Genomic DNA, 26,443 nt, shown 5'->3' with positions numbered 1-26,443 from the left:
TTTTCAGCCACTTTTAATAAACAAAGAAACATATGTAATATTTGAATTGATGAATTTATTTCAGACATTTTCACCAACAGAAAAAAAAGCAGTACTTGCATAGTGTAAAAGCAACACGCTATTACCAACCATACAAATACACAAATAAAGTTACCAGTCTGTCCATATGAACATATCAAGCTCAAAATGACAACCCTGTTCATGAAAATAGTAATCTTCTAACAGGTCTCTATCTTTAAATAAACTGTTAGTACTTTCAGGTACTTGTAAAGTAATTAAACCAACTTCACTGAGCACCAGCTTGTTCCATGGTCCTTCTTGTACAAATAAAAGGAACACACCTGGCAGAGGGCGACTGCTGTAAGGCAAAAGCATTAAAATGGGACATTTAGGGATGAAAGCAATTCTGCTGGCTACACATTAATCCGATCACATTACTGCATCATAAAGCTTGAACAAGACGTGGACTCAAGCAGGAAGTGAAGTGAGAAATTAAACTCTGAGGAATGCTGTTTTTCTTTCTGCACACGGCTACCTGATCACTGTGGTTTGGCTGTAAAAACCACAGCAGCACAGAGACCATATAACGCAGGTGGTTATGGAAGCAAATTGTTTAATTGCAGTGCTGTAACAGCAGATGGAGAGTGGTAAACTACTTTAGCTTACTTTATCACCTTCTCTCTGTATTCAGTATAATTCTTTACTTTAATTTGAACATTTCAGCTTAATTCAACAGATTACAAATGTAAAAATAAACTAATAAAAAATGTACAGTTGCATTCCCCCTGGTTATGAATGTGTGTGGTTTTAACTAAAAATGTGCATTAGGCATTATTTTAGGAAAATCTACTATGTATAATTACTCAGGTGTTATAATATTTTGGAGATAAGCATAGCTAGCATCAAAATGCTCTTGGGTAAATACAACCCTGACATGAGTGTGTTACTGGGTTTTAACCTCTTTATATTTTCAGAGTGTTACTGGATAGATGGGAATAAACAGTTAAATCAACAATATTCAAGTTGAGCCGTGATTTCTATTTAGTTATTTTTCATGAAACAATTTCAGGTATAAATAAGTCAGCATCCAGAGAACCATGACAATACTTTTAACTTTTCTCTTCCAAATTATCATCTTGTGTAACATACTTACTTCAGTGCAATGAGGTTCATGTGAAGTAATAGATTGCCACCAATAGAGTCTACAAATAAATAATTTACCCCATGCAAGTACTGTAATGTTCATGTTACACAGCAGCCATGTTTATTCCCTTCAAACCATATTGTTTTGTGTAAATTTAAATTTCTAAAAGTTTTTCTGTTGGACCCTCAGATGGAAACACAGCTGTTCTTTTTCTTTGCCTCCAGGGCAGTCACATTGAAATTCAACCCTTTTGATAATGAGCTGCAAACCCACAGCCTGCAGAGCAGCAAAGGTGTGTCTTACAGCTTCTGTCCTATAATAAGAAACTTCAGGCCTCTGCAGGTTCGACTGTCCAGACTTGCAATTTTATTCACATCAGCAAAAAAAAAAACTTTCTAATGAATCGTCACACTTTCTCAGAAAGCCCTGCAGTCTGAACAAGCCACACCTACCTGTCTCCTTACCTTTGCAGCAGCGACGCTCTCAAAGGTAAGACAACAGGTGTGGCTTAAGCCCAGCAAAAGGAGTCCACCAGAGCACATAAATCCTACAGGCACGTTTACACATGCTGTAGATAATATAGCTGTTTTCCCTTCACATCAAAGCTCTTAAATGAGTTGGAACAAAAGGAAAGGAGGCAGCAGCTGGCAGGTGATTCACGACCTGGCACCACGTTTCAGGAAACCATGTCTGCAGGTTGTAAGGTGAAAGCAGGCTGTTATTGTACCCAGAAACGACAGCACTCTCCTTTTTTAAAAAGCAGGAGCATGGACTCTGCTTTAAAACGAGCACTCAGATTGATTTGTATTAGATTTGCATTAGTGTGCTGATAGAAATTAAATATGGTTACAGGAATATTGAATTGCGATTTATGATTAAATAACATTGTCAGCTAAAGTTTAGAATTGAACATTATCAGGATTTTTTTTAATTTTTAACAATTCAGCTTAATTCATATTAAAAATAAAAATATTGAAAATATTTTATTAGTCAATCAAACAAATTCTATTCATACAGAATTTTTCAAAAAAAGCTTTACAAAATAATGAAAACAAGAGGCAATGGCAAATAAACAATGAGAACGTTTCCAGCCTGATCCTTGATGACATAAAGCTCATCACCAAGATAAATCAGCAACACACCAATGGAAACGTGTAAAAAAAGCTTTTCAGCCATTATAAGAAAGTTTTGATTACTGTAACTCCCAGTAAATATGTTCCCACTGAAAATGGTATAAATTGTTTTGGATGTACCTTCTTTGTATTAAAATATAAGAAAGAATCACATTTTTTCCAAAGTAAATACTCTTCTACATTGTTGCATAATCATTTGAGAGTTACCTTCTCATTTCCTAACAAACATAGCTCTTGGGTAAATTTAAACCCGTTAGGCATCTGAACAACGTTTGGATTAAATCTGTAAAGCTACAGATGTGGATGAGGTTAAATTGGAAATTAATAATTTCAAATTTAAAAACTCAACTAAAAGCCCAACCCAAAACATAATTTTTTTTAAAACTCATCAGCAGAAACAGAAGACTGTTTCTCAGACGAGGAGCATAATAGAAAAAAAGATGCCCTGCCGTCAGTTTTCATTTCTTCTTCCATATTCCGTGTTATTGTTGTAATGTCTTGATTGGTATTATTGCCATTCTTGAAACACCAAAGAGGACAAGTTTTTGCATGTTACAAAAGCACGTTGTGCAGGTTAGTCCTGATGTTGACATAATTGCCCTACAACACTGAGTTACCTTTTGCAGCTTCAACCAGCCACTGTTCCTGGTAGAATGACTTGTAAATTTTACATAAGCTTAAACCCCTGGCTCATTTGTTACTTTATTTATTTTTACAATCTAACTTCCTGCTTATTCATTGTGAATCGTCTTTTAAATTCCAAATTTAGAGGACATTTGCTAAGCTATGTTTTCATAATTGGCAAACTGGACATGACTTGCCAATTAGAAAACCAGCTTTGGGTTTGTTGACCTTGATCTGTTAAAGAAACTTTGTTGATCCTTTGTAGTACAAGACCCATGGCTCATTAGGACACATTTTGAAGACCTGCTGCAAATAGCCAATTCAGTAGAACTTCACCTCTATAGCAAGGTTATTTTTTTACTTTAACAAAATCAAAATATCATTTAAAACATATATACATAAAATCTAACCTTTCAAAGCTGTTTGGTTGCATATAGATGTGCTATTGTCACAATCTCTGATTTTTAAACTTTTTATATTTATCTCAGTAAAGTCATGAATGCTATCATTTTTATGCACACTGTGTTTAGGTCAGAATGTCCACTTCTTGACAGGGATGTGGACAGAGAGAACAGAAGAGAAAGACAAGGAATATAAATAGTTGGAATCAATGATCTACATTGTCAGACTTTAGGTTTCAAAAAGAATTCCCCTCTGTGTCAGCCTCCTTCTCCTCCATGTTTTCCTTTTTGGTTTCATGTCTGCTGTACTTTTTCCTTTCTGTAGAGTCATTAGAATACAAAAGTGCAGAAAAACTGAGCTGATCATCATTCCAAATGGTTTACTGAATACGGAAAGGAGTGCATGTTACATAAAATGCAGGAATCTTTAACCCCTGCCAGCATTTTTATTGTTTCATTTTCTACCACAAGCAGACACAGCCGCCTGGGCAAACCCTTTAGTGCACTTTGCCAGAGGTTGTGTTATTTTTATAAGAGCGGGACATGAGTGAACCCCTGCTGTGCTGAAGTAATAACACTGGGCATCAGCTTGAACCAAGCAGAGCAGGCCCACAGTTGTGCTCTGAAGCAGAAAGCTAGCTTATTATTTAAAAGTAACACTTTTGCTAACAAAACTACACACTAACACACACAAACAGATGAATTTTTTCAGGAAGCTGGGCCACCAGGTGGAGGTCTTTTAGACTTTGACATGTGGAGAACTTGGGGCTTGAACCCCAAACTCTGTGATTAGTGGACTACCCACAAAGCCTTCTGAGCATCAAACTCAACCAAAAAGTGCCAACATTGAACACATGCTTCAAATTATAGAACTTATTGCAGTGACCAAGCTCTGTTATGATATTTGTGTGGATGTACAGTTCCTTTGTAAAAAAAAAAAAAAAACTTTATTTGTATTATAGTAATCAGACATTTCTTACAGTTTCTGAACAGTGGGTTGCATCATTTTGAAATTCTAAAATGTCTTTAATTCAGAAGAAACAATCTTAGTAAAACTAAACAATTGGTCTTAACTTATTGGACTTAACTGTGCATTACAGCCTGAAGCTGTAAGATGGGAAATGATGGTTCTCCAAATGATTGACCAATAGTAGCAGAGTACAAATGCATCCCACACTTTTACCACTGATTTTTTGTGTAAAAATGTTGAGGAATGATTCATTTTCCTTCCACTGTGCAACAATGAGCATCTTATTCTATCACATAAGGTTTGTGGTTGAATTGTGACACATAGAAAAGCCCAGTTTCTCGTGATAATCTTTGCTGTATAGTTTGTATGTGTTCTCCTTGGTAGAGAGTTTGTTAGTCAAAAGAAATGCACAACTATTCAATTTTGTCCTTAAGGTTTTTGAGGGTTTTTGCAACAAAATGTTTCCGCTATAAATAACAATTTTATTTAATTTTGACCCAATTTACTTCATCATAAAAAGCAGGATAATGATACAGGCAGGCAGGGGTGGGCTGAGTGGGGGACATTCGTCACCCTGCTGCCCAGAGCCAACCCAAACAAACCACATTTGACTGGCGTGGTGAGCAGTGAAGTACATGTTTGTGTATTTAACTCTGCGTTCGGCTGCTGGCTGTTTTTGTCCCACTTGTGCCAAGAATAACCCCCTGCTAAGAATATTTAATCCGCAGGTTATAACGCTCCTTCCTCTGAGGCTTGCTCTCTGCCTCACCCCCATCTCTGACACCCAGTCTCACTCAGACACACATGTGGACAGCAGAGGGTTACCACTTTATACTGTCTGCTTTTTTTATTGTCACGTGTTACAGACTCCATTTGGAGCCATGCTGTCTCATTAGAAATGTGTACTTATGATTATTATGCTGTCTGATTTGGTCGTGAACACAGTGCATCTGGTCAGACTGTGATAGTACTTCAGGTCAGAAGGTCAGGATTAACACTCGCTCAAGGTTTTATGATGGTGTAGATGGAAGAGGATTGAGATTTAAGGCGGGGATTTGGGTGCATCTCTACAGGTTTGAGGTTGTTTGGGGTTTTCTATTAGTGGCAGATGGAAGGGGCTCTAAGATTGTGGATTTGTTTTTTGACATACTATTTCAGATCATTTACTAAATGATTTAGTACAAATTATTTCAACCTTTAAAAACATTTTATTATCGTGTTATCCTTTTTAAAGAGCTATTCACACATTTTCAGTTCTGCCTTCTTTTCTGAAACAGAGATCAGGACTTTGTGACAGTCACTCCAAAACTGTTTTTTTGTCTTTAGTAAGGTTGTAAAGTTTAAGATTTGGGGATTTGGTCCATCTGAAAGATATATTTGCCCCCAAGCTGGACACTATTCATGTCGCAAAGGACTGTTTGGAGTGCAATACCTGTGCAATACCTAATATTTACTAATATTATAAACAGTGCACTTTATTCGCATATCTTGCAGCTCTAATTATTTGGCTTCTATCTCACTGAGACTTTAGTCTTTGGCTTTTCTACATTTTTATAGTTCACCAGTTAATTTTTCTTAATGTATTCTTAGAGTTTGGGACAGACGTCAGTGAAAGCTATTCTCATGTGAAAGATAAAATCAAGTGATCATATCTTTGGTGTTTTTCATGTAAGAAACATTAACATGAAATATTGTTACCTCTTGTTACATCTCAAATATTTCTTGCAGATTCTGTTTTGGTTTGACGCAGTGTTGGTATGTCACTATCTTTTGTTACTATATTAGGAATTGTGTCAGCTTTCTCATTCTTATGTTTATACAGGGAGTTTTCACAGAATTCCTCTCTCTCTAAACTTAACCTCTTATATAACACTTTTCCCCAAAAGATATTAATATGTGAGTTACTTTCTGAAGAAAAAAATTGGAGCAAATGTCAAAAAGACTCATTTTGCAATATTTTCACATTTTACATTACAGTTAATCTTGCATTGCAGTGTGGAAAGCAACGGTTTTCACTAAGCCTATCAGTAAAAAAAAAAAAAAAATCAGAACATTTGTCTTTGCAAATCAAAGATGTGACATTAAGAGCCAGCTAAAACCCTGACCACAGGAATCCTTCCGAGTATCAGATGGTGATAAAAGCATATTTCCTGGCTCAGAAGTGAAGCAGCTAAACCACAACATAAAACTCATTTGCTTGGGTGAACATGGAGGATCCTGTAAAGTCTCTCTTCCATTCACTTTCACATATTGCAGTCTTTATCTGCTCTGTGCTTGTCTAAGGAGCTATTGATTAGGCCTCTCAACTCTCAAGGAGAAAGTATTGAAATTGCTAATCGAGTTCAATTCCTCTTGTTGTCATGCAGTTTTCCTATCTGTTAGTTGTCAAATATCATTTTATGTCTATGAACTGAATAACTACATAGAGATTTAAACCTCAGTTACAAACACTTCTTTCTCTCCTTGGTTAATTCTTGGTTAAACTTTTGGTTTTGACAAAACTATTTCCTACCACTACTGTATATATGAAGGTACATGTAGGATTTTTATGCCATTGAAAAAAGATAGATTGGTTTAAGTGTACTTTCAAGCAGGTTGAAAAACGTCATTTTGTTCTGTTATTTACATGTGCTACTATTAATAATAGCAATGTGCTGATCAGAAATTAGTGGCTGATTTTCAATCACCAGTTTTTGCAAAGATTTGACCTTATGCCAGTTTTTTTCTTTGACAACTATAACAGCAGTAGGGTGAGCATCTTGTACATGAGGTGACTGACAGTGCTGAGACCCATCTCCTGGGTCTGATTGATTGTTTCTAGTCAGCACTGGGAGCACTGGGAAGGCAGGGGAGCTTGATTAAAAAAAAAAAAATCACAGATTATCTGTCTCATACCAGGCTATGGGTATATAGTAATACCGTAAACGGTACAAAATTTAATCTGGATGTCTATCAGCTTGGCTGGCAATTATCAAGCATTCCTGTCGATAATGGTAAGTCTAATTTGTATAAAACACCTACTTTTTATTTAGTTTTATTTTTTTTATAAAAGTTACATATTTCAGCTTTAAGTACCAGTTCCTCCAAGCATCTCTAATTATTAATATTAGATCTTTGGACCTTTTCAATGCAGGGCTGTCTCTGTCTTTGTTACATTTATTCTAAAACCCCAACTCATTTGTTTTGTGTGTAGTCTCAGTTTCTCATGTTGGCCACAGAGAAAGCTGTAAAAGCCACTCAGCTGTACATCCAGATGGCTTCAATCTAGCCTGAGAGTGGCTGAAGAGAGTGATAGCTACCAAGTAATAGCTAATAAAAGATGCAAATCATCTGAGAAGACTAAACTTATTCTTTGCCCTTAGCCAGACAATATGGACGTTGTAGCTACTTGTGTGCAATGTGATAATAAGAAATGATTGTGCCTGTAGGGCTGCTTGTTTTCTCTTACTGAAAATGAGATGATAGGACAGAGTAGTCATATTTTTTCTGTTTGCTTTCAGAAGAACATTCCCATTATTTAACCTGTCTAGGAATAAGAGCAGCAGGTTATGTTCCATCAGGACTTGTCTTTCGACCTGTCTTAACCTCACAGCAGCTTGCTCGGGGCTGCAGCAGGTGTCGGAGACAGCTTGCTCACACATGCGTGCTTGCCTGCTCGCAGCAGCATGCTGAGACATACAGCTTCAGCAGTGCAAATTTGCCATACTGCTATACTCATCAAAATTCAACACATGTACAAATTTGCTGCTTCGAGTGATTCCTCACTGAGGCACTGACTTTAACTAAGCATTACACATGGTGGTGAAATAATAGGATTGGCCTGATAACCTAGTAATGTCTTGACAAGAATGAAGCAAACCGGAGAATAAAGGATTAAAGGCGGGGAGATTACAGATTGGAGGTGGATGGTTCGCATGGCGTTTGGCTCGCTGAAGGTTGAGATTTCAGCCTTGATAATGGTGGGGGTTGATTTGGGGGTTGGGCATTAATCTGGAAGACACGGAGGTCCATTCATCAGGAACAAGAGCATATTAAATGCATATTTCTCTGCCTCCTGAGGCAAAGAGGTTAAGAAGAGCAAAGGAAATCAGGTCAGCAAGAGAGGTTTAGAAAGAAAAGATCTGGTGTGTTTTAATCTATCAGGTTCCACATTTTGGTGGATATTAAAGTGGAAATTATTTTTATTTATCCAGATTCTGTTTGCTTATTTTTAAGTTATTTAATACATTTTGACAGTATATAGGAATACCATACGTATATGGTGCAAAATTGAATCTGAATGACTGTCAGCTTGTCTGGTAATTATCAAGCATCCCTGCTGATAATGGTAAGTCTAATTTGTAAATGTTCAGGGATTAAGTTGACCAAGTTAAAGACTATCAAGTGGTGCTTTAAAAGCCTGAATCTAAGTTACTCTTTGTGCATGGCAAGTTAGCGATATAACTATTTTAAGAACAATTTTAATTGCAGAAGCTGAGAGTTCTTGTAGTGTGCTGTAGCAAAATGTTTTCTTATAATAAATCTATTGCAGTTTTTCTGAATGGAAAACAGTCTGGATGGAAAACCTACTTCCTCTTCCTGTTCTTGTTTGGGATTTCTTGTTTCAAACTTCCCAGAGCAGCAACACAAAAAGTAGGAAGGGTGGCCACTGTAAACTTTTGTTAGAATTCTCTATATTACATATAGGGTGGGAATAAAGCAAAATGTAAGCAATATGGCAGAATGTATACAGAATTTTTATTCATATTCTTTGTAGATTTAATCAATCAGGTAATCCAAAATAGCCATAAAAACTGCAGTGATGTACTGTTTTCAGCAAAGTGCGAAAGCAGTAAATGGAACCAGTATTTATTTCAGACTAAATAAATACAGGATACTTTTCTTCCTTTTTGGTTTTTAAATAGCTTTTGTGTCATTGCCTTTCTTTATCCTCCCCTCCATTTATCTCATCTTGATGGAATGAGGTCAGGAAAAGTTTCAGTCAAGCCTGTAAGAGACCGCTGATTTATTTCCTGCTTTATGTCTTTGCTTTGAACCGCTCATCCTTGTTGTCTTCAACAAAAAAATCTGGGCTTCTTACTTTAGTACAACCTCAGTACAGCTTATGCCTGGTCACTAGAATCAGTACCACCACTTGGTTAGAATTTATTTATTAGCAGATTTGTAGAACTGTTTAATTGCAAATTTGGCAGCTGAACAACCCAAACTGGTATCTGTATGACACTCCAATTACTTGGGGAGGTGTCTGAGTAGTGTAGGAAATGTAGCACGTTTACATGATTTAATTGGAAATTTAAAGCTCGTCAGTCCTGAAAGCAATGTCTCTTGAGGGGTTATGACAGTGTAATCAGTGTAATTGAGAATTAGCTTTATTTTTAAATCACTCTGAGTACTATTTGTTAATGACTGTATTATGTTAAAACAGAGGTCTCATTCTCGCGGCCCCCACCGTGATATGAAAGTATAACATTAGTGCGGCCCACAGGGTTAGCGGACCTCTGAAGGAAGTCTCGCCCGCCGTTCCATGTCATGGCTGACATTCGGTGCTAGGCTAAGCTACACTAATACGCTGCTCCGGTTGGACCATAGACATATGTCTATGCAAACACCGAGCACTACTTCTTCTTTTTATGACGGTTGGCAGAACTCCGAGAACGCTTACGCTATTGCGCCCTCTACTGCTCGTGCGGGACACTTTCAGGTCGTTTGCCCGTTCAGACTGCAAACGACCAGTCTGACATACAGGTCGCATATGTGTGCCAGTGTGAACGGCCCGGCAAAAAAAAACAAAAAAAAAACATCCGATTTGACAAAAAATCAGTAACAGCTCAGTTTTCATGGCTGATATAGTAAAACCAAACATTTCGAAACTTCCTTCATGTCAGATCCATTTTAGTTACTGGTTGTTAAGTGGGAATTGTAGCTGCTAAAGTGTTGATATACAAACATGAAAAAATAAACAGTCTGCTGCCATAAAGATGGATAAACCATCCTTAGGGTCAGTTTGCTAAATGTAAGTGTGGAAAAGCAAGTAACCAGTAATAAACACCTTCACTTTAAGGGAGTTAGAAAGGCCATATAACTGTCAGAGAATTGTAGGTAGTTTGTTTGTGTTAGTCTGCGGACCAGAGGCAGGTCTGTGTCCTTATCAGTGGAGGAAGTGGACAGAGACTATTTAGAGATTGGCACTAATCTGGTTACTGTAGTTTCCATCTTCTTCTGTCTCTTTTTGCCTGTCACCACTGCTGCCACTCCGTCCTGATCTGGACAGTGACCTACAGGCTTTAAGTGTAAGGATGTGGCAGCATTTTTCTGTCGTGTGCCAAATTTGTTTTCAAAGCAGCATAAATGATTAAAAAGTTAACCTGCTTTAGTTTAGTTTGTATTATTGGTGCCTGGTTAAAGAAATGGATGAAACATTTCTGTTGCTTTACTGTTACAGTCTGATTTATTTAAAACCTTTGTTTGTTTTGGGATGGCGGTTAAATTCTCTCACACCAATGATGGTGAAACGCAAAGTCTGGTATCCAGAAGGAAAACTAATCTTTTATCATGCAACTCATTTACTTACCTCTTGAAATAAAATGTTACTTTCAGCTTCTTTTATCACTGTGAGCTCCCTGTTAGAGGAAGGCTGTATATTATGGTTCATTTCCTGTTTTGAAGAGGATGCCTGTGCTGCTAATAGGTCATGGGTGTCACATCAGGTTAGGCCATTAGACGAGATGTTGGAGGACTGAATCGTTTTTCTAAAAATGTGTCTTCAGGTTGTTTGGCTTCTATAGCAAACCAGAAGGAATTTCAGTGTAGCATTGAACTGACCAGATTTTGTTTAGCATGTTTCCAATCTCTTTTCATTAGGCTTAGATTTACCAGTACCAATTTGAAGAGATTCTTAATATTTGGATCCTTTTGACACATTATTTCATTCGGTTTTTTACCAAAGGTCTCGCCTCCTAAAACAGACTGGAATTTATTTTACGTCATATAATAATAGTTAGAATATCTAGCATTACTTTTCAGCAAGACTTTTTCTTTCCACACCTCACTTACACTGAAAATAGCTACTACCTTTGAGTCTTATTTACTCTGCAACGATTACAACGCAAGTTAAAATCATTAAACTGGGATCACCAGGTGATTTATTTTTAAGATTCTCTGCTAAGCAATGTTGAAATGTAGCAGAAATAGAAACAAACAAATACAAATTTGGTTAAACTTATTGATTTCTGCAAGTAATCTTTTACTTAATTAATGGGTTAATTAGTGTAGTAAATTACCTGTATAAATCTGAGTCATCAAGGTTTACATGACAGTCAGTCATTTACCCTTTTATAAACACAAAATATACACATATTTTTTTTCCACATTGATGCTGGAAAGCTACATTGTTCATTGGCAAAACATGAAACTGTAAGTTACTCAACAGGTTGTTGCTAGGTAACCAAAGAGTGAGTCAGTTAGTTGATGCCACCAAACTCACTTAGCTCATTGAAAGGTTGAGGAGCTAAAGCTTTTCCCTAGCCTACATCTCCCAGAATGCAGTGTAGTTCTGGATTGGAGTTCAGCTAGTATTATTTATATATTTAATATTTATATTCTATCAGATGTATTATCTATTGATATTAATTGTGTCACAATATATATGTTGTTTCTGATTTATTGTCCTGCCCTAGTTGACAGTGAGAAAAACTTTAACTGTTTATTTGTTTGTCAGCTAAGAAACGGTATGAAACTAGGGGAGTAGTTCACTTAACTGTAAACATTTTTCATATTTTGTTACAAATCCATATAAAATATTTATTGTGATATCTGCATGCAGCATAAACTATCTTTGAAGTTTTCCAAGTTTTCCAGCAGAAAAAAAAACTTCCGGGCAAGAACTGGTGACACTTGTATACTTGTGGAGTCTGTGTTTTCCTCATTTTACAAGAATGTTTTAAAATTGGCAGTGCACTTGGTGTTTTCCTTCAATTTTTGGGGTCAGTTTTACCCAGAGCAGGGCATTTTCTGGCTCCCCGCATGGATTCCAAGTCAGATCGTCCCAAATTCCTGGTGTGGATTTTTCCAGTGGCAGCGGGCGGTCTGCAGGATGATTTCACTCCGCAAGTGCTCTCTTTTTTTAAACACAGAGAGAGGAAAGCCTCCCTGTTTGTCTCTGTTCGCTGTGTCAGCAACAGGCGTGGCAGTGCCAAAATGAGAGTGGGAGAAAGAGGTTGACTGGCGGTTAGAGAAAGCTTCAGAGAAAAGAGAGTGACGGAGCATAACGACTGAAGGAGACTGACAGGGAACACGAGAAAGAGATGAAGGGTGATAAATATAAATGACAGAGGAAGGAAAAAAATACATATGTAATAATAAAACACAGCCACAGACAAGCTAAACTTTCTACACTTTGTTGTGGCCTTTGTCCATGTTGCCAGGATACGACAACTATGTGACCTGGCACAAGAGGCGGCACATTGTGAAAGCCTCAGTGATGTACAGTGGTCCCTTTTTCCTCCCACAGCAAGACGGAGAACCTATAAATATTAGACTCCATCACATAATTCAACCTTTGGACCTTTTGGCTTATCGTCCCTGTCAGGCTGTTTTGTCCCAAATACCAATCTGAGTCATTAAAAATTAAAAGGCATTTCAAGATATTGATATTACACATGCTGATATTGCAGTAGTGATGCTTTTTCTTTAGATTGTGCAGCTGTAATTATTGACATGTATATTAAACTTTGAGTTTAATCCATAAAAACAATTTAGATGGAGGTGTCGTAAGGAGGGGTTGAGGTGGTGAAGAGAGACGCAGAGACCCAGGTTGTGATCAAGATGATGAAGGATTTAATGGTGAAGATGCTCAAACGGTCCAAAAACAGGCGGCACGGCACAGACGTTAGCACACAGCTAAATACCGGTAGCACTGACAACAAAGACTGACACGATGACACGATGAGCTAATGCCAGCACAGGCCTTCACAATTAAACTGTGCGGGCAGACTAACAAAGACGACATGGACGTACGTTACACAAGGACCCAACGAGGAACACAGACAACAGGTGGGACTAAATACACTGGGAGGGTAATCAAGGGAACGAGACACACCTGGGGACAATCAACGGGGAAGACCAGACAGACTCACAGGACAGAACTGAACACAGAAAACTCAAAAACACAGAAACGCGATCATGACAGGAGGAAACTATACCAGTTTTAAAAGTGTACAGTATAAAGTATGTAATATAAAATAGGTTTGGGTTTACCATTTTTGAAAAATTTTAGTATCTTATTTGAAATATTTTACTGGTGCCGAATTAACAAAAGAAAAAGAGGCCAAGCTGCTTCATGAACATTGTCAATATTTTTTATTAATCATTATGAATGAAAACCACTTCATAAAATTCACCCTCCATTATGTGAAAAAAGCTCCTCACCCCTTAGGCTGAATTGACTAATTGTGGCCACTAAAAATTACAAAATAATTCACACTTTTTGAAAGAAGAGCTGTCATCTCTGACAATAATTTCCCCAACCTACCTTTAAGTTTGTTTCCTTCCACCTGCTATGTGGAAGATTTTGTTCAGTGGTGTACATCTGCTTTCAGTTTTTCTAAGGGATGTGGTTTATAGGCCTTTAAATAGCATACTCTTCTTTTGCAAGATGGCCTCTTGCGTACATTTGTGGTTTGGCAGCACTATCACAGCTGTTGTCTGTACAGTCAGTGTCCGCATTGTCTTTCTGACCATTGATACCTTAAAAACAGAGTTTAATATAATCCATCATGGCTAATTTCAGAGGTAAAGATGGAGAGATCTAGTGCATGATACTTGAGGGATAAAATCTGTTTCAATGCATCGAGATGCTAACATGCAATTTCTTAAAGTTGATTCCCAAACTAATTCTGAGAAATGCAAAATATGGAATTTGGAAGCTTTCAATATGGAATCCAGATAATCAGAAACAAGAGAGGATGACTCAGCAAGAAATACAGCAGCAGATGCATAGCATGCTGTGTGAAATTAAGCTAAAACAGGAGAAACTGTACGACACATTTTAACCCAGAAGTGGAACAGTTAATCTTACAGGTTGAAAATGCAATTTAGTTTTATTGTCTGAGGTATTTGTTCTTCTTTGATTATCTTAAACATCTTGGATTCTTCATTAGCAGTGCCTGCTAAGCACATAATGTATATGTAATTACTTGAAATAAAGGTAATTAATAGTATTAATAGTAGTTTTTCTCTTGTGTCGTTGTCAAACCTGTAATTTCACTGGCTACTTAATTCAGGCAGTAACAGATCAAATTTTTATCTCCTGCAGCTGTTTCTCAGTTCAATTCCCTCTTTTCCTCTCTGCAGCTTTAGGATTTTCTCCCGGTTCTCCAAAGCCTTTCCTGCCCCCACTTCACCATCTAACTTTCAGTTCTCTCTAGTTTGAGCTTTTGTTTGTCATTGTTAGCGTCGTTTTGTTCCCTTGCTTTATATAGCCATTGTTCGCCGCTTTGTTGGCCTCTGAGTGTCATTCAGTCAGATTCTGATGAGCCTGGTACTATTACAGGGCAAAGGACTCTGAACAAGCAGTGACAAGAACAACACTCCACACATTATGCACTTGCCATTAGAAATGGAAGATTGCTTTAAGATCATTTCATGTTTTTGCTTTTTCAAATTCCTTCCATGTGATTCCTCCTAATCATCAGCCGTTTGGCTGGCGTTAAAGACGAATTGTTTGTAGTGTTTGATTAAAACACAACTGGACTTGCTCTGCTTTTGAAATATTTGACATTTGATCCAAACAGGCTGTGTCAGGTAAATTGAAGAAGAAAGAAACATCCTTCGCACATTCACACTTGTCCCGTTAGACTCTGCATTAAGATGTGCTGGAAGCCATCTGCTGAGATCGACAAAAGGAATGTTTCCAGTGTTCATGTGCATGCGCTGGGTGTGCTTCGTCAGCCATTGGTGCTGTGTCATGTGTTGGCCCATGTTTGCTTTTTCTAAGTGGTTCCAAATGTGGGGCTCTGAATGCACTGGTAGGTCCTCTGTGAGTTTTTATGTTTTAGTGTCATGACTCCCACTTGCAGTGCAGCTCAAGCCTCCTTCTTTTGTGTTTATAGAGATGCTGGTAGCACACAAAAGTTTTAAGAGTGTTATATTGTTGTAAATGCAAACAAAGGGTTCTGTTATCCCTGCCTTGAAGAGAAAGATCAACTTCTTCTAAGTGATTATTCTTTACAGCTATTCATAGCTATAAAGTTGCAACTACCATGTACTTAAATTTTGAAAAACCCGTCTGACTCAGAGTCTAATTTAATTGTTTAAATTTAGAATAAAGGGTGTCTCATTTTCTTCATGCTCTTCATGGTGAAATGCTTGTTAAAAATAAAACTGAGACATTGGCTGGTGGTGGAGGGTAAGCCTGGTGAGTAGACTGGTAAGGCTGGGTTCAGGCTGTACTTTAGCCACCAGCGCAAGTATTTATACAAGTGGCCACAGGAAGTGTGATTTCGAAGTATGCAGGAGCTTTTTCATGAATGTGTGTGTCTGTATGACGTGTATCGAATTAATTTTTTCTAACTGTAGTTTCCAGAGTTTTGAAATGTTTCTGATCACACCGTGCTACTCTGCATGGCATCGAGCATCTGCATTTAGTTAAAGGTTGTCTTTTTACCTATACTCCATATAAAATGTTTTTCATCTTCACTCTTTTTTTAGTATATCTTCATTTTAATTTCAGTCACTGCTGAGCTAAACTTTAGGTGGGTAACTTTATTGTTTACCTAATAACCTGTTAATATGGTGATCGATAGGTTGGTCGATTGATTACTTTGTTGAATGGTTGATTTACTGCTGTTTATTGATTATTTGATTAATTCAAAGGATTCTCGGTTGATTGGTTAAATTCTTTTTTTGATTGATTTTACTGGTTGAAAGGTAGATTGAATGGTTGGTTATATAATTTATTGATTGCTTCGTTGATTGAATGGAAGTTTTATTGGTTGATTGATTAGTGAGTTGGTCAGTTTTGGCTTAAATAGTTTAATGTGTTCTTTGATTTATTGTTTCGATAATTGCTTGAGTCCTGTGATGGACTGGCAACCCGTCCACGCTGTTTAATTACTTAACTGGTTGACTAATTGAATTATTCTTAAATGTTAATAAGGGATTTATTGAATGGGTGATGACTTAGGGGTTGATTGAGTGGTTGAATTATGTGATATTTGAGAAAATGGTTGAATGTTGGTTAAAATGATTGGTTAGTTAATGAATTAATTGATTTAATCTTTTGTTGTTTTATTGATTATTTGATTGCTTAAGTGATTGAATTGTTGAGTCATAGCTCAGTAATTGGTTGATAGATTTGTTGAATTGTCTTATGGTTGGTTGATTATTTGATTAGTGAAATGAAATGATTAATTTGATTTACTGAAATGGTTAACTGGTCAATAAGGAGGATGACTGGGTGATGAATTGCTTATTTACTTGATTACTTGCTTTGTCGGTTAGCTAGTTGGATGGATGGTTAACTGTTGACTGTGATTGTGAGTTGACCTTGTTGTTCGTGTTCATTGCATCTGAGTAGAAATCTCTGTGTTGAAAACCTGAATGTTGTTTTTAGATTTCCACCAACGTTTATTGAAAGCATGTTTAGCGCTCTGTTTGGGATAAACAGTGCTGTTTTGATTTTCCATAACCTTTTCTCCTCCATGTCTGCACTCTCCTGTTAGGTTATTTGTAAATTAAACATAAACTGTGAAAATAACTGTTCTTTATTCTTATCTTGTTAAAATGAAGACTCTTGTAATTTTTTAAATTACTACCTTTTCATTATTACTGTCCTTGTGTAAGCTGAAGTCATTTATCAGGAATTATTTTTTTTATTTTTGCATCTGAGCAACGAGCTGCTTGATACGTACTAAATATAACTTTATTACAAGCTTTCCGGTGATGTACATTTGATAATATTATACATCTATAAGCTGTATTTTTGGATGGTATTACAGGAAAAAATGATGAATCTGAGACTTTACTGAACACAAGGCTCTTCTTTCATGGCTACATAAATCATTAATGTGGGAGATCAGGAACAATATGTTGCTCATCGGTGTTTCACCCATGCAGCTAGGTTTCCTTAAAGCTGACAGAGCAGAACGGACAGACGAAAGACATCCTTTGCCCTCTACCTTCCCTTAACCCTTCAATCACCTTGGTAACATTGAAAAGCAGCTTAGTCCACTTCCTAGGTTTTTTCTTTTGCACACATTCCCTTCCATTATGACCAATAGCTGCCATGATAGAAATGTTTCATTTTTTCTAAGTCTCAAACTGACCTTGTAAGCTGTGTTACAGGACAGACTGCTCATGCACCAAGGTTTATATTAAACATGCAGTGACCTGCATACACATAGGACATGTTTTTCAAAGGAAACAGGAACAACACCAGTCAGATGTGTTGCCACAGCAAATATCAACCATTGTGGTATGAGTGACATTTTGTTTTCACGGTTCTTACGGATATCTTATTTCTTCGATTTCACCCCAACAATAATTACTAACTGTATGTTTATCCTCATGTTAACCTATTCTCAAGCTTTCATAACAAAAACTTAATCATTTATGTTTGTTCAAGCCGTGATTTGGTCCCAAGAAGGGACAAGGCCACAAAGCCCAGTAAATGTTAACAGATTTATGTCCCCACAACATGAGTAATGCAAGTAATCCAAACCGTTAACGCTTGTATTACAAGAAAGCCAGCAGAGTGGGCTCAGAAAGATTTAGTTGCTGTCAGATGAACTGGGATTTGGCAGGAGTTTAAACAAATTAACATTTCAACACTGCTTAGTTTCCATCCTGGAATTAGTGGTAAAAATGATCTTTCTTTGATTGGATCAATGTAAAACTAAGCAAGTTACAAAATGAGGTTGTTAGTGTTCATCAGATCAGGTTAAGATTTTGTCATTGAACATTGAGTTTTCTTCTTTCCTTTTGACTTTTAATACTACTAAACTTTTAATATACTATTAAAACACTTGCCCAGGTAACACTTGCTCAGTTTTTTAACATTTTCCTGATACTAGCAACAGCTCTTCTGTTCTCAAATTCATCACAGTCTACAAGCAATGACACATATAGAAAAAGCTTTAAAACAAATTAATCTGTTTTTGCATTCCTAGAAAATATAAGCATTTTTACAGTTACTTAACTATTGATTTAATTACTAGTCTAAGAATTTCCCTGGGGTATAAATGTGATGTGACATAACCTTTTCCTTTTATCACGCTTCAAGATGGGAAAGATACAGCATGCCATTCAGGTAAAGCGGAAATGTTTCATTTCTTGCTGTAAAACTGACTGGAAATGGTCAGCTGCCCCCAAAAATGTATTTTTTCCTTCACCTTGTGAATGAAAAGACAAAGGACTGTCCAATTAGAAAACATTTATTAACTGCATGAATGCCAATACACACACACACACACACACACTTAGACCAAAAGGCAATTAAGAGAGACCAGTTAACCCAACTCTCATGTTTTTGAACCTCAACCTGGATGTCATGCAAATTCCATGCCAAATGACACCTGACTTTTTTTGTTTTTATGCAAAAGTTGCTGTAGTAAATTAAACTTTGTTTCTCAAGTCTTTGAATGGTTTGAGAAAAAGTTAGAACTACACAGGGTTTTTTTTTAATAACATCTTAGAAAATTGGTTTAATCTGCTAGAATTCTGCCAAATCTGTGAGCTGTCTTCAGCATAAAATATTGCTTTCTAAATTATAATGCTAACTGAAACATGCTGCAGCAAGAGTCACAGCTAGTGGAGCTACACTTTGCTTTGAAGCCACATGGGGTAAACACTATTAAAACAATGTATACACTTTTAGAAACAATAAGAGCCACTAAGTAATATTTACACTTCTTTATATAATCTTTGCTACATTTCAGTGTTTATCAAGACAAATCAAACTTGTTGCAGTGTGACTTGCAATGTTTCACCCTGTAATTAAGTCAGTAAATTCTAGTCTTTGCTTGGTTGCTAGGTCATGCAAAGAATAAAATGAAGGGACTAAAATCTTTCTTTTGTCTCTGCCGATGAATATTGTGTGAGCTTGTACCAGTTGATGAATGAGGTTTTTATTCGCATGTGTGTGGAACAAAGCTACAGCAGAGTTCAGGCTACCACTGGATATCCTGTTGATATCACACTAGCCCATTCTTTTGATTGTGTATTTGTGGGTTTGAGCGGACAACACACACACAACGGCCCGTTGTGTCGCTGCATGGTTGTGGTTAATTGCACATGCCTTTTGTGTAGCTGACAGTGTTATGTGTGTGTTTTGCTGTGCAAGACGTCACATTCCAGCAGTGGTCTCTGGTATGCAGATGTCATTGTTAAACTACTAACTGAGCATGAGTCAAATGTTACAGTTCAAATAATTATTCTCACCCAATTTCTCACTTGACAAAAACACTTTTGGTTTGAAAGTGACAAATCTCTGTAAAAAGTTGATTTGTCAAAGCACAAATTGTAAAAATGCACCTATTACAAAATTCTCTGCCAATTCCAATCTCTGATTTTTATATTCTGAAATAACTTGCCCTTGAATTGTGATTGAACAGATCCTCACTTATTGTTCATATTGGTAGAGGAGTCAGTTTAGAGAAGAAAGGATTACAGATTTACGGTACATAGGATTTCATTTAAATGAAAGCAAAGTGATTACACTACTGATACTGATAAAAATTTCTCGATTTTTTTTTATCTGTTGAGATATATCCACATTTACCTCGCTTCCCTCTTTCACATCTGTCACTGTAAATCTTTCTGCAAACCCGGTGGAAACATCAGGTGCGAGCATTTGCAGTAAAAATCCAACAGGTGGTTTATAGAATTGGCATGCAAAAGATGAATTCATGACTTCTGGAAAATTAAGTCCAATAAATGTTGGATTTAAATGTAACTTTTACAATTTTGCTAACAGTGAATATGGTGATGATAACGGATTTGCGATAAACGTATTAGTATGCACAGTAGCTATTTTGGTTTGCATCAAGTCCAGGATTGGAGTCTTGTGGGGCTCTTGCTTATTGTACAAGCAATAAGCAATTTTTATTTGTAATGCTAAAAGGCACTATTTAAAAAAAAAAAGACATTTGCCTTCATTTCCCAGCATTGTGTGTTTAGTAAGGGATGAAGGACAGAGGCATGGCAGGAATCCTTTCTTATAAGTGATAGAAGAGAGGAAAAGGACAAGGCCTGTGTCAACAGGGTCACCTATTTTTAGATTTCACCATCCTCTGCTGTCCTTCTTGGCTGGACTGGCTAACAGGCTTGCACACACACACACAACCACACACCCGAGAAAAAAAACACAGCAAGAGAACATTGTTTATGCATAATGTACAATCAGCAATGTGTTGTTTTTATTTGAACTTGAAATCTGAAATAGCATATTATAAATATTTCACATATTTCCCTACCCTGGATAATTTTTGTCACATTAACAATAGGTCTAGTAATAAATCAGCCGTAGCAATGATGGAATGCTGCAGAAGCAAAAAAAAAAAAAATTAATTTAACTCTGTTTGTTTTTTTTTACATGAAATAAAATAATGTGAAAAAGTATCTCCACATTTCTTCTGTTTTTGCTTTTTGGGGAGAAAGTATTTGTTTTTGACATTATAACAGATTTCTTTTGTTTGCTTCCATCTTTCTTTTAATCACACTTTGGATCATCACTTAGTCATTATATAGGCCCATTTACAAAGAGCCACTCTTCAGCTAAACTAAGATTTTTGTTGCAGTCCAGCCGCTTGCCTTCATGACACCAATGACCACAGTCTCTCCTACTGGCACCTTTTGAAACCAGGTGTGAGTGAAACTTCCCTGTAGCACCCCCCTCAGAGGTGTGAAATAGTCTGCAGGTGTGAAAGCGCACATGCACAGAATGCACAGCTAGAGGGTTTAGTCTACTCTTGCACAAGCAGATGACAACAAAAACAGTTGTGCTGTGTTGTTGATAAGGAATATGTGTTACACGAAAACCTTGGTCATGGGAGACGGAGACAAGGTACTGTTTGAAAGTTAAGGGTCAAAAGCACATGTGCATTTGATGACGTTAAAATCACAGTGCCATCTAGTGGCCTGGCATGACAACTACAGCTGACTCAAGGCATCTTGATGATGCCATCTAAACGTGAAGCTTTTCCCAATCAACGCCTGAAAATACTGGCAGTTTATACACAGCAGTCCCGTGTAAACTTAGCCATAATCCTTACTGAGAAATGGATCATCATTTAATATTGGCTAAAGATAACCTAAATAAATCCAAAAAGGTAACTTCCAAATGCGGATTTAATTCATTAAAGAAATGTTCTGTTTCTGTTCAAAGCAAATATGTGAAAATGGTTTTGTATAATCATGACTAAATCAAACTAAGATTGCTTTACTTTGAGTCATAGAAAAAAGCAGATTTCTCATTAAACACTGACAAACCTAAAAGTCATTTATACTGTTCGCCTCGCTAAGTTTGGTCTTTTATCTGCTCATTGTTGCCATTGTTTAACTATCTGCTAAACAGGAACATGTGACACACCACTTTAGAATAGATTTCATAAATGTGAAGGCTTTACTGTTTTGTTATTGACCTTCTCCTACACAACAGTCTCTCTGGACAATGTACTTGTTGCTACATTGCCTTATTTTATTGGAATCCACTTATGTTGGACATATTTTAGAGAAACGTGTTGGCCAACAATATGGTTTTGATTTGCAAGTTTAGTTTGAATGATCTCAGAGCTATGATTTGTTTCTGTGTGTGTGTGTGTGTGTGTGTGTGTGTGCGTGTGTGTGTGTGCGTGCGTGTGTGCGTGTGTGTGTATGTGTGTCAATACTGATAGAACACTCACGGACATGTGGGTTCAAATTTGTCAGCACTGCCTGTACAGTGAACCTCCGCCTATTCACGGTTCAGCACTGGTATGAGGTGCATTTCTAAATAATTATCCTTTGTTTAATGCCAAACCCACCCAGAATGTTTGTAGTAGGAAACCTCCGTCTTAGTCTTATTTGACTAAAAACAGTCCTTGCCATGTTTAGCAAACTCTATGTTTACATTTGTGATGCTAGTCAAACAACCGGTTGGTGCATAGAATGAGTGTAATGGTTGTTTTGGAGACGTAGAGACGCTAAATCAACTCTCTTTGGTACAGCTCTCCAGTGGTTGGGTGATTTATTTTACCTCTCATTCAGGGTTCCTATAAGTATCTGTCCATTACTCATTAGTCAATCGTTTTGTGTAAACAGTAGTATTATAAATACTGAAGCACCTTCAGTATTTGCTGAGGTGTGAACATTTACTGGCTTGATAACATGAGACGATTTAGTACTTGTGTACTTGCACATTTTCAAACCATTGTGAGACTAATTAGTCTGCTGTACTTTATGCATGTTGGACAATCACCTTAAAGTTAAGAAATTATATTTGACTTTGTTTTGAGCATAGAATGTGCTGGCCCTTACCGCAAAGTGAATTCTGGGATGAGAGTTTACTCTTCTGAAAGCTTCTGTTGTCTTAATCATTGGTTTGTGGTTAGTTTATGAGAGGGACCACTTGGAGAAGCAAAGGCTAGAGTCACAGAAGAAAAAAATAACGAGTTTCGCTGTTCTTGCAAGGTGCAGAGGGGAACTGTCAGTGGTAGGAAGGAGAAACCAGAAAGAACAGAATGAAGTAAGGGTATGTGTTAAATGAGTGATGGCGTTCTCGCAATGCACAAAAATACAAGACGTCATTGCTGGCAGAGCTGGCTTTCATTCTCTCAGAGGCCACCCATGCTGCAAACATTGTGTCATTGTTTAAACAGAGCAAATAAAAGGTTAGTGAAAAATGTGTGATAGAAAACTTTGTTTAGATGCTGTTATATAATGGAAGTTCACATTGCAGCCATGCTTTCCAATGTTTAATGGTTCTGAAAGAACTTGATACAGACGAAAAGTCTGTTTGATTGAGTAAAGATTTGCCCTTTAAATCAAAACTGTGTTGTAATCATTTCTGCCATTGAAGTTTTATCAAAAGCAATATGGTGCATGTACTTCATCTGAGCACAGTGGCGCAAAAAGTGGGTATGCAGAGCATGCAACGCATAGTTGCGCTGCACCAGACGGGGCGTCAAAACCCCTTCTGGAGGGGGCGGCGCGCCGATGATGTCTTCGCATACACTTCAGCGCGCCCTTATGCTCCTTCACCTCGCGCACATAACGGGGTAAATGTAGCGAGTCTTACCTTTCACGTGTCTTCGTCTCGAGGGGTGGGGTAGAGCGAGCGTATGTTTTCTACGCTCCTTCAACCTTCCTTCGGGGGAGAAGCGCCGATTTATGTTTTCGCATCCACCTGAATAATATGTAGTTGCAACCCTGTCTGTGCATGTGGGTTGACGTTCACACAGAAGTTTGATTGTGATCATGTTATCTTAACAACTACAAAATAAATTTGGATTTCAGCAAAAGAAAAAAAAGAAAATGGAGTTTAGCATCAAGATCTCCTGTGTGAATTAGCCTAAGCGTTAAAGTTGTGGATTTGTCTGCAGGTAGCCAAAGTAGAAATGGAAAAACATATTAAAAAGGTCCTTACAATAGGATTTAAAGTAAGGCGTGAAATAAAATACTGGCACTTTCAGAAGAGCTAATTTAGATGATAAGCTCCACCCATCAAAGTACCTTTCCCCTACCAGGGTCATTTATGAGGTCAACTTCTGTCTGAGTAAATTGTTGTATCCTAAGTGGGAATAAAGGAGGGTAAATAATGGTCACAGGTAAGTACCCTATTGCCCAGAAAGATTCAAGTTTAAAAAAATGCAAAAGTTAAGAGATCACAGTAACCCTGGTCTTAAGAATAAACTCTGTTTTTTTGGCTTTTTCCCCTGAGATTTAACTGAACATGATGCTGCACGGAACTAAAAGTGAGCCATTTGCAGTGCACATTTTTAGAAAACTATTCACAGAGGTAATGGGGGAACACAGCCATTTTTATTGGAATACAAGAATTGCCCTCTGGTGGCCATCAGAAACAATAATCGATTAAACATGTTACAGTAATTCAATTAATTAAATGTGTATTAGATGCTACACACCTCTACTGTTAACAGTGTTTGGTTCCAATCTGAGACTACTAATCTGTTAGTACTAGCAGATTTTTGGTATTTAAAGTTCTTATCTTTCAAATTCAGACTTTGGCTTCAGCTTCATCATTCTTTGGATACTTTTAATGAGGTAAAGCAACTCTGGCTCATTGCTTGGTGACATCCTACAGTGATTCATTGTGTCAGTCTTAAGAGAGAAAATGATGTACGTCAGTGTGTGCCAGCAGCATGTCTAATTCTCTGGCAGTTCCGTCAGGACTCGAGAGGCCTGGGATTCATTTCTGACTGGCAAACTGCACCGATCCTGCAGCATGTACACGAGCAAAGCCAACTACTGCCTGTCTTCTTTACACTCAATGTCCTTCCCATGACTCCCACATGTTTCTGTAAGAGACATGGTTTGTCCATTTCTGTCATTTTTGTCAAATCCTATCGTTGTTTTCTAAACTATCATTGGATTTCGAACGGTACTTTCGTTCTGAATATGTCCTGCTCCTTAAAAAGTAGGACTTCCCTGCTGAGTTTTACCACATCATAATGTTACCCCTTTAAGTCTTTCTCTTTCTTCTTTGACCACCAAAACACAAGACCAGATATTATCCCCAAACCAGCCATATAAAACGATCATTATTTTAAGTCTACTTGAGCGCCTTGATTCCTTTAGTCAGGATTGCATGCGAGACCCTGGTTTCGGTGAGTCTCCCCCACAACGTGTGGTTTCTAAGAAACGTATGAATAATGTGTCTCCGTTTGTGCCTTCCTCATTATCCTGCCCCTATTTCACTCTGAGCCTGTGTGTGCGGCTGACCTCAGCCAGCCCAGCAACAGGAAATGCTGTAGTGAAGCCAAATCTGCCCGTGAGTTATAATGCAAGAGAAGCCAAACTTGCTGCGAGTGTCTATCTCCTTGGCGCTTTTAGTGCCTTATGTTTTATTTGGATCCACATGCAACTGTTGAAGGATTTTTACTGCCTTATGTGGCTAATGTGACTTAAGGTTAATAGAACTTTTTGAACCTTTGCAGCACGAACATATGTGCAGATAAACAAGAGATGTCATAACATAAGATAGGTTACTTATTCTAAGAAACTGCAATAGAAGGCAGGTATCTAACATATTTTAAGGCAAAGTTTACACAAACATGCAATGCCTTTTATGAGTCTATGCAACCGATAACATCCACATTCACAGTTTAAGGTGAATTTCATTTAGAAATGCATATTATTTATAATGTGCCTCAGTTAACATGACTCTTCTTATTTTTCTGTTCCGTCAGGTTTGTCAACAGCAAAGAGGAAGTTTGCAGACTCTCTCAACGACTTCAAATTCCAGTGTATTGGTGATGCTGAGACAGATGACGAGATATGCATTGGTGAGTGTGTTGAAATGTTACCCTAGAAATCGGTGTGTCAGAAAAAGAATGCCTGTGAATGGATTCATGACAATGCAGTGTAGAAGAGAACAGGCGTGTCAGATCATTTTTAAAAGCCTCCTCATATATTTTTTACTTTTCATCTGCAAAGATGTTTTCAGAATCCCTGATGTACTTTGGGATTAAACTTTGTCTATAGTAAACATTTAAACAAAACAAAAGTTATCATGATGTGACAGTCTGTGGTACATTTTGACTACTATTCAAAAGGATTTCAGCATCTTTACTTTAAGTCTCCTCATTTATCTTAGGAATTCATCTTTTAAATTAGATGCAAATTATTGAGCCATAAAATAGTATTATAGATTTATTAAGTTTTTGAGTTCTTCGCTCATTTAACTCTTTGAAATTTCACCTATTAAGATTAAAACCTGATCCAAACCAAACGAGTTTGGATCAGAACAAATGAACTGCCCCTTACACCTAAAAGCAATCTGCAAGAAGTCAGATACTTTTTCATAGCACTGTACCTTCTGTTTTAGTTTTTAATTGAAAAATACAACACAGGGCAAATTCTCTAAAAGCACACAGAAACACCTCTTCTTGTTGCATTTTTGCTTTCATGGTCTGGCTGAGGGCTACTGGACGCACACTGGCTCTCATGTCAGACTCTA

At 37.3% G+C, this 26,443-nt stretch overlaps 1 protein-coding gene across 2 annotated transcripts in view; it reads left to right on the top strand.

Moving 5' to 3' along the window:
* Nucleotides 1–26,443, top strand: part of LOC106919272 (rho GTPase-activating protein 26-like) — a 69,004-nt gene that overhangs the window by 8,796 nt on the left and 33,765 nt on the right. For both annotated transcript variants that reach the window (XM_088012763.1, XM_014989505.2), the window contains one exon: nucleotides 25,674–25,769. In XM_088012763.1, coding sequence (XP_087868889.1) covers nucleotides 25,674–25,769 — 96 coding nt within the window. The remainder of the gene's footprint in view (nucleotides 1–25,673; nucleotides 25,770–26,443) is intronic.

Source organism: Poecilia mexicana, unplaced genomic scaffold, assembly GCF_051168715.1.
Source record: "Poecilia mexicana isolate PSO_F unplaced genomic scaffold, ASM5116871v1 scaffold_14, whole genome shotgun sequence".
NCBI lineage: Eukaryota > Metazoa > Chordata > Actinopteri > Cyprinodontiformes > Poeciliidae > Poecilia > Poecilia mexicana.
Note: the sequence above shows the minus strand (reverse complement) of the source record. Positions and strands in the feature narration are given on the sequence as shown.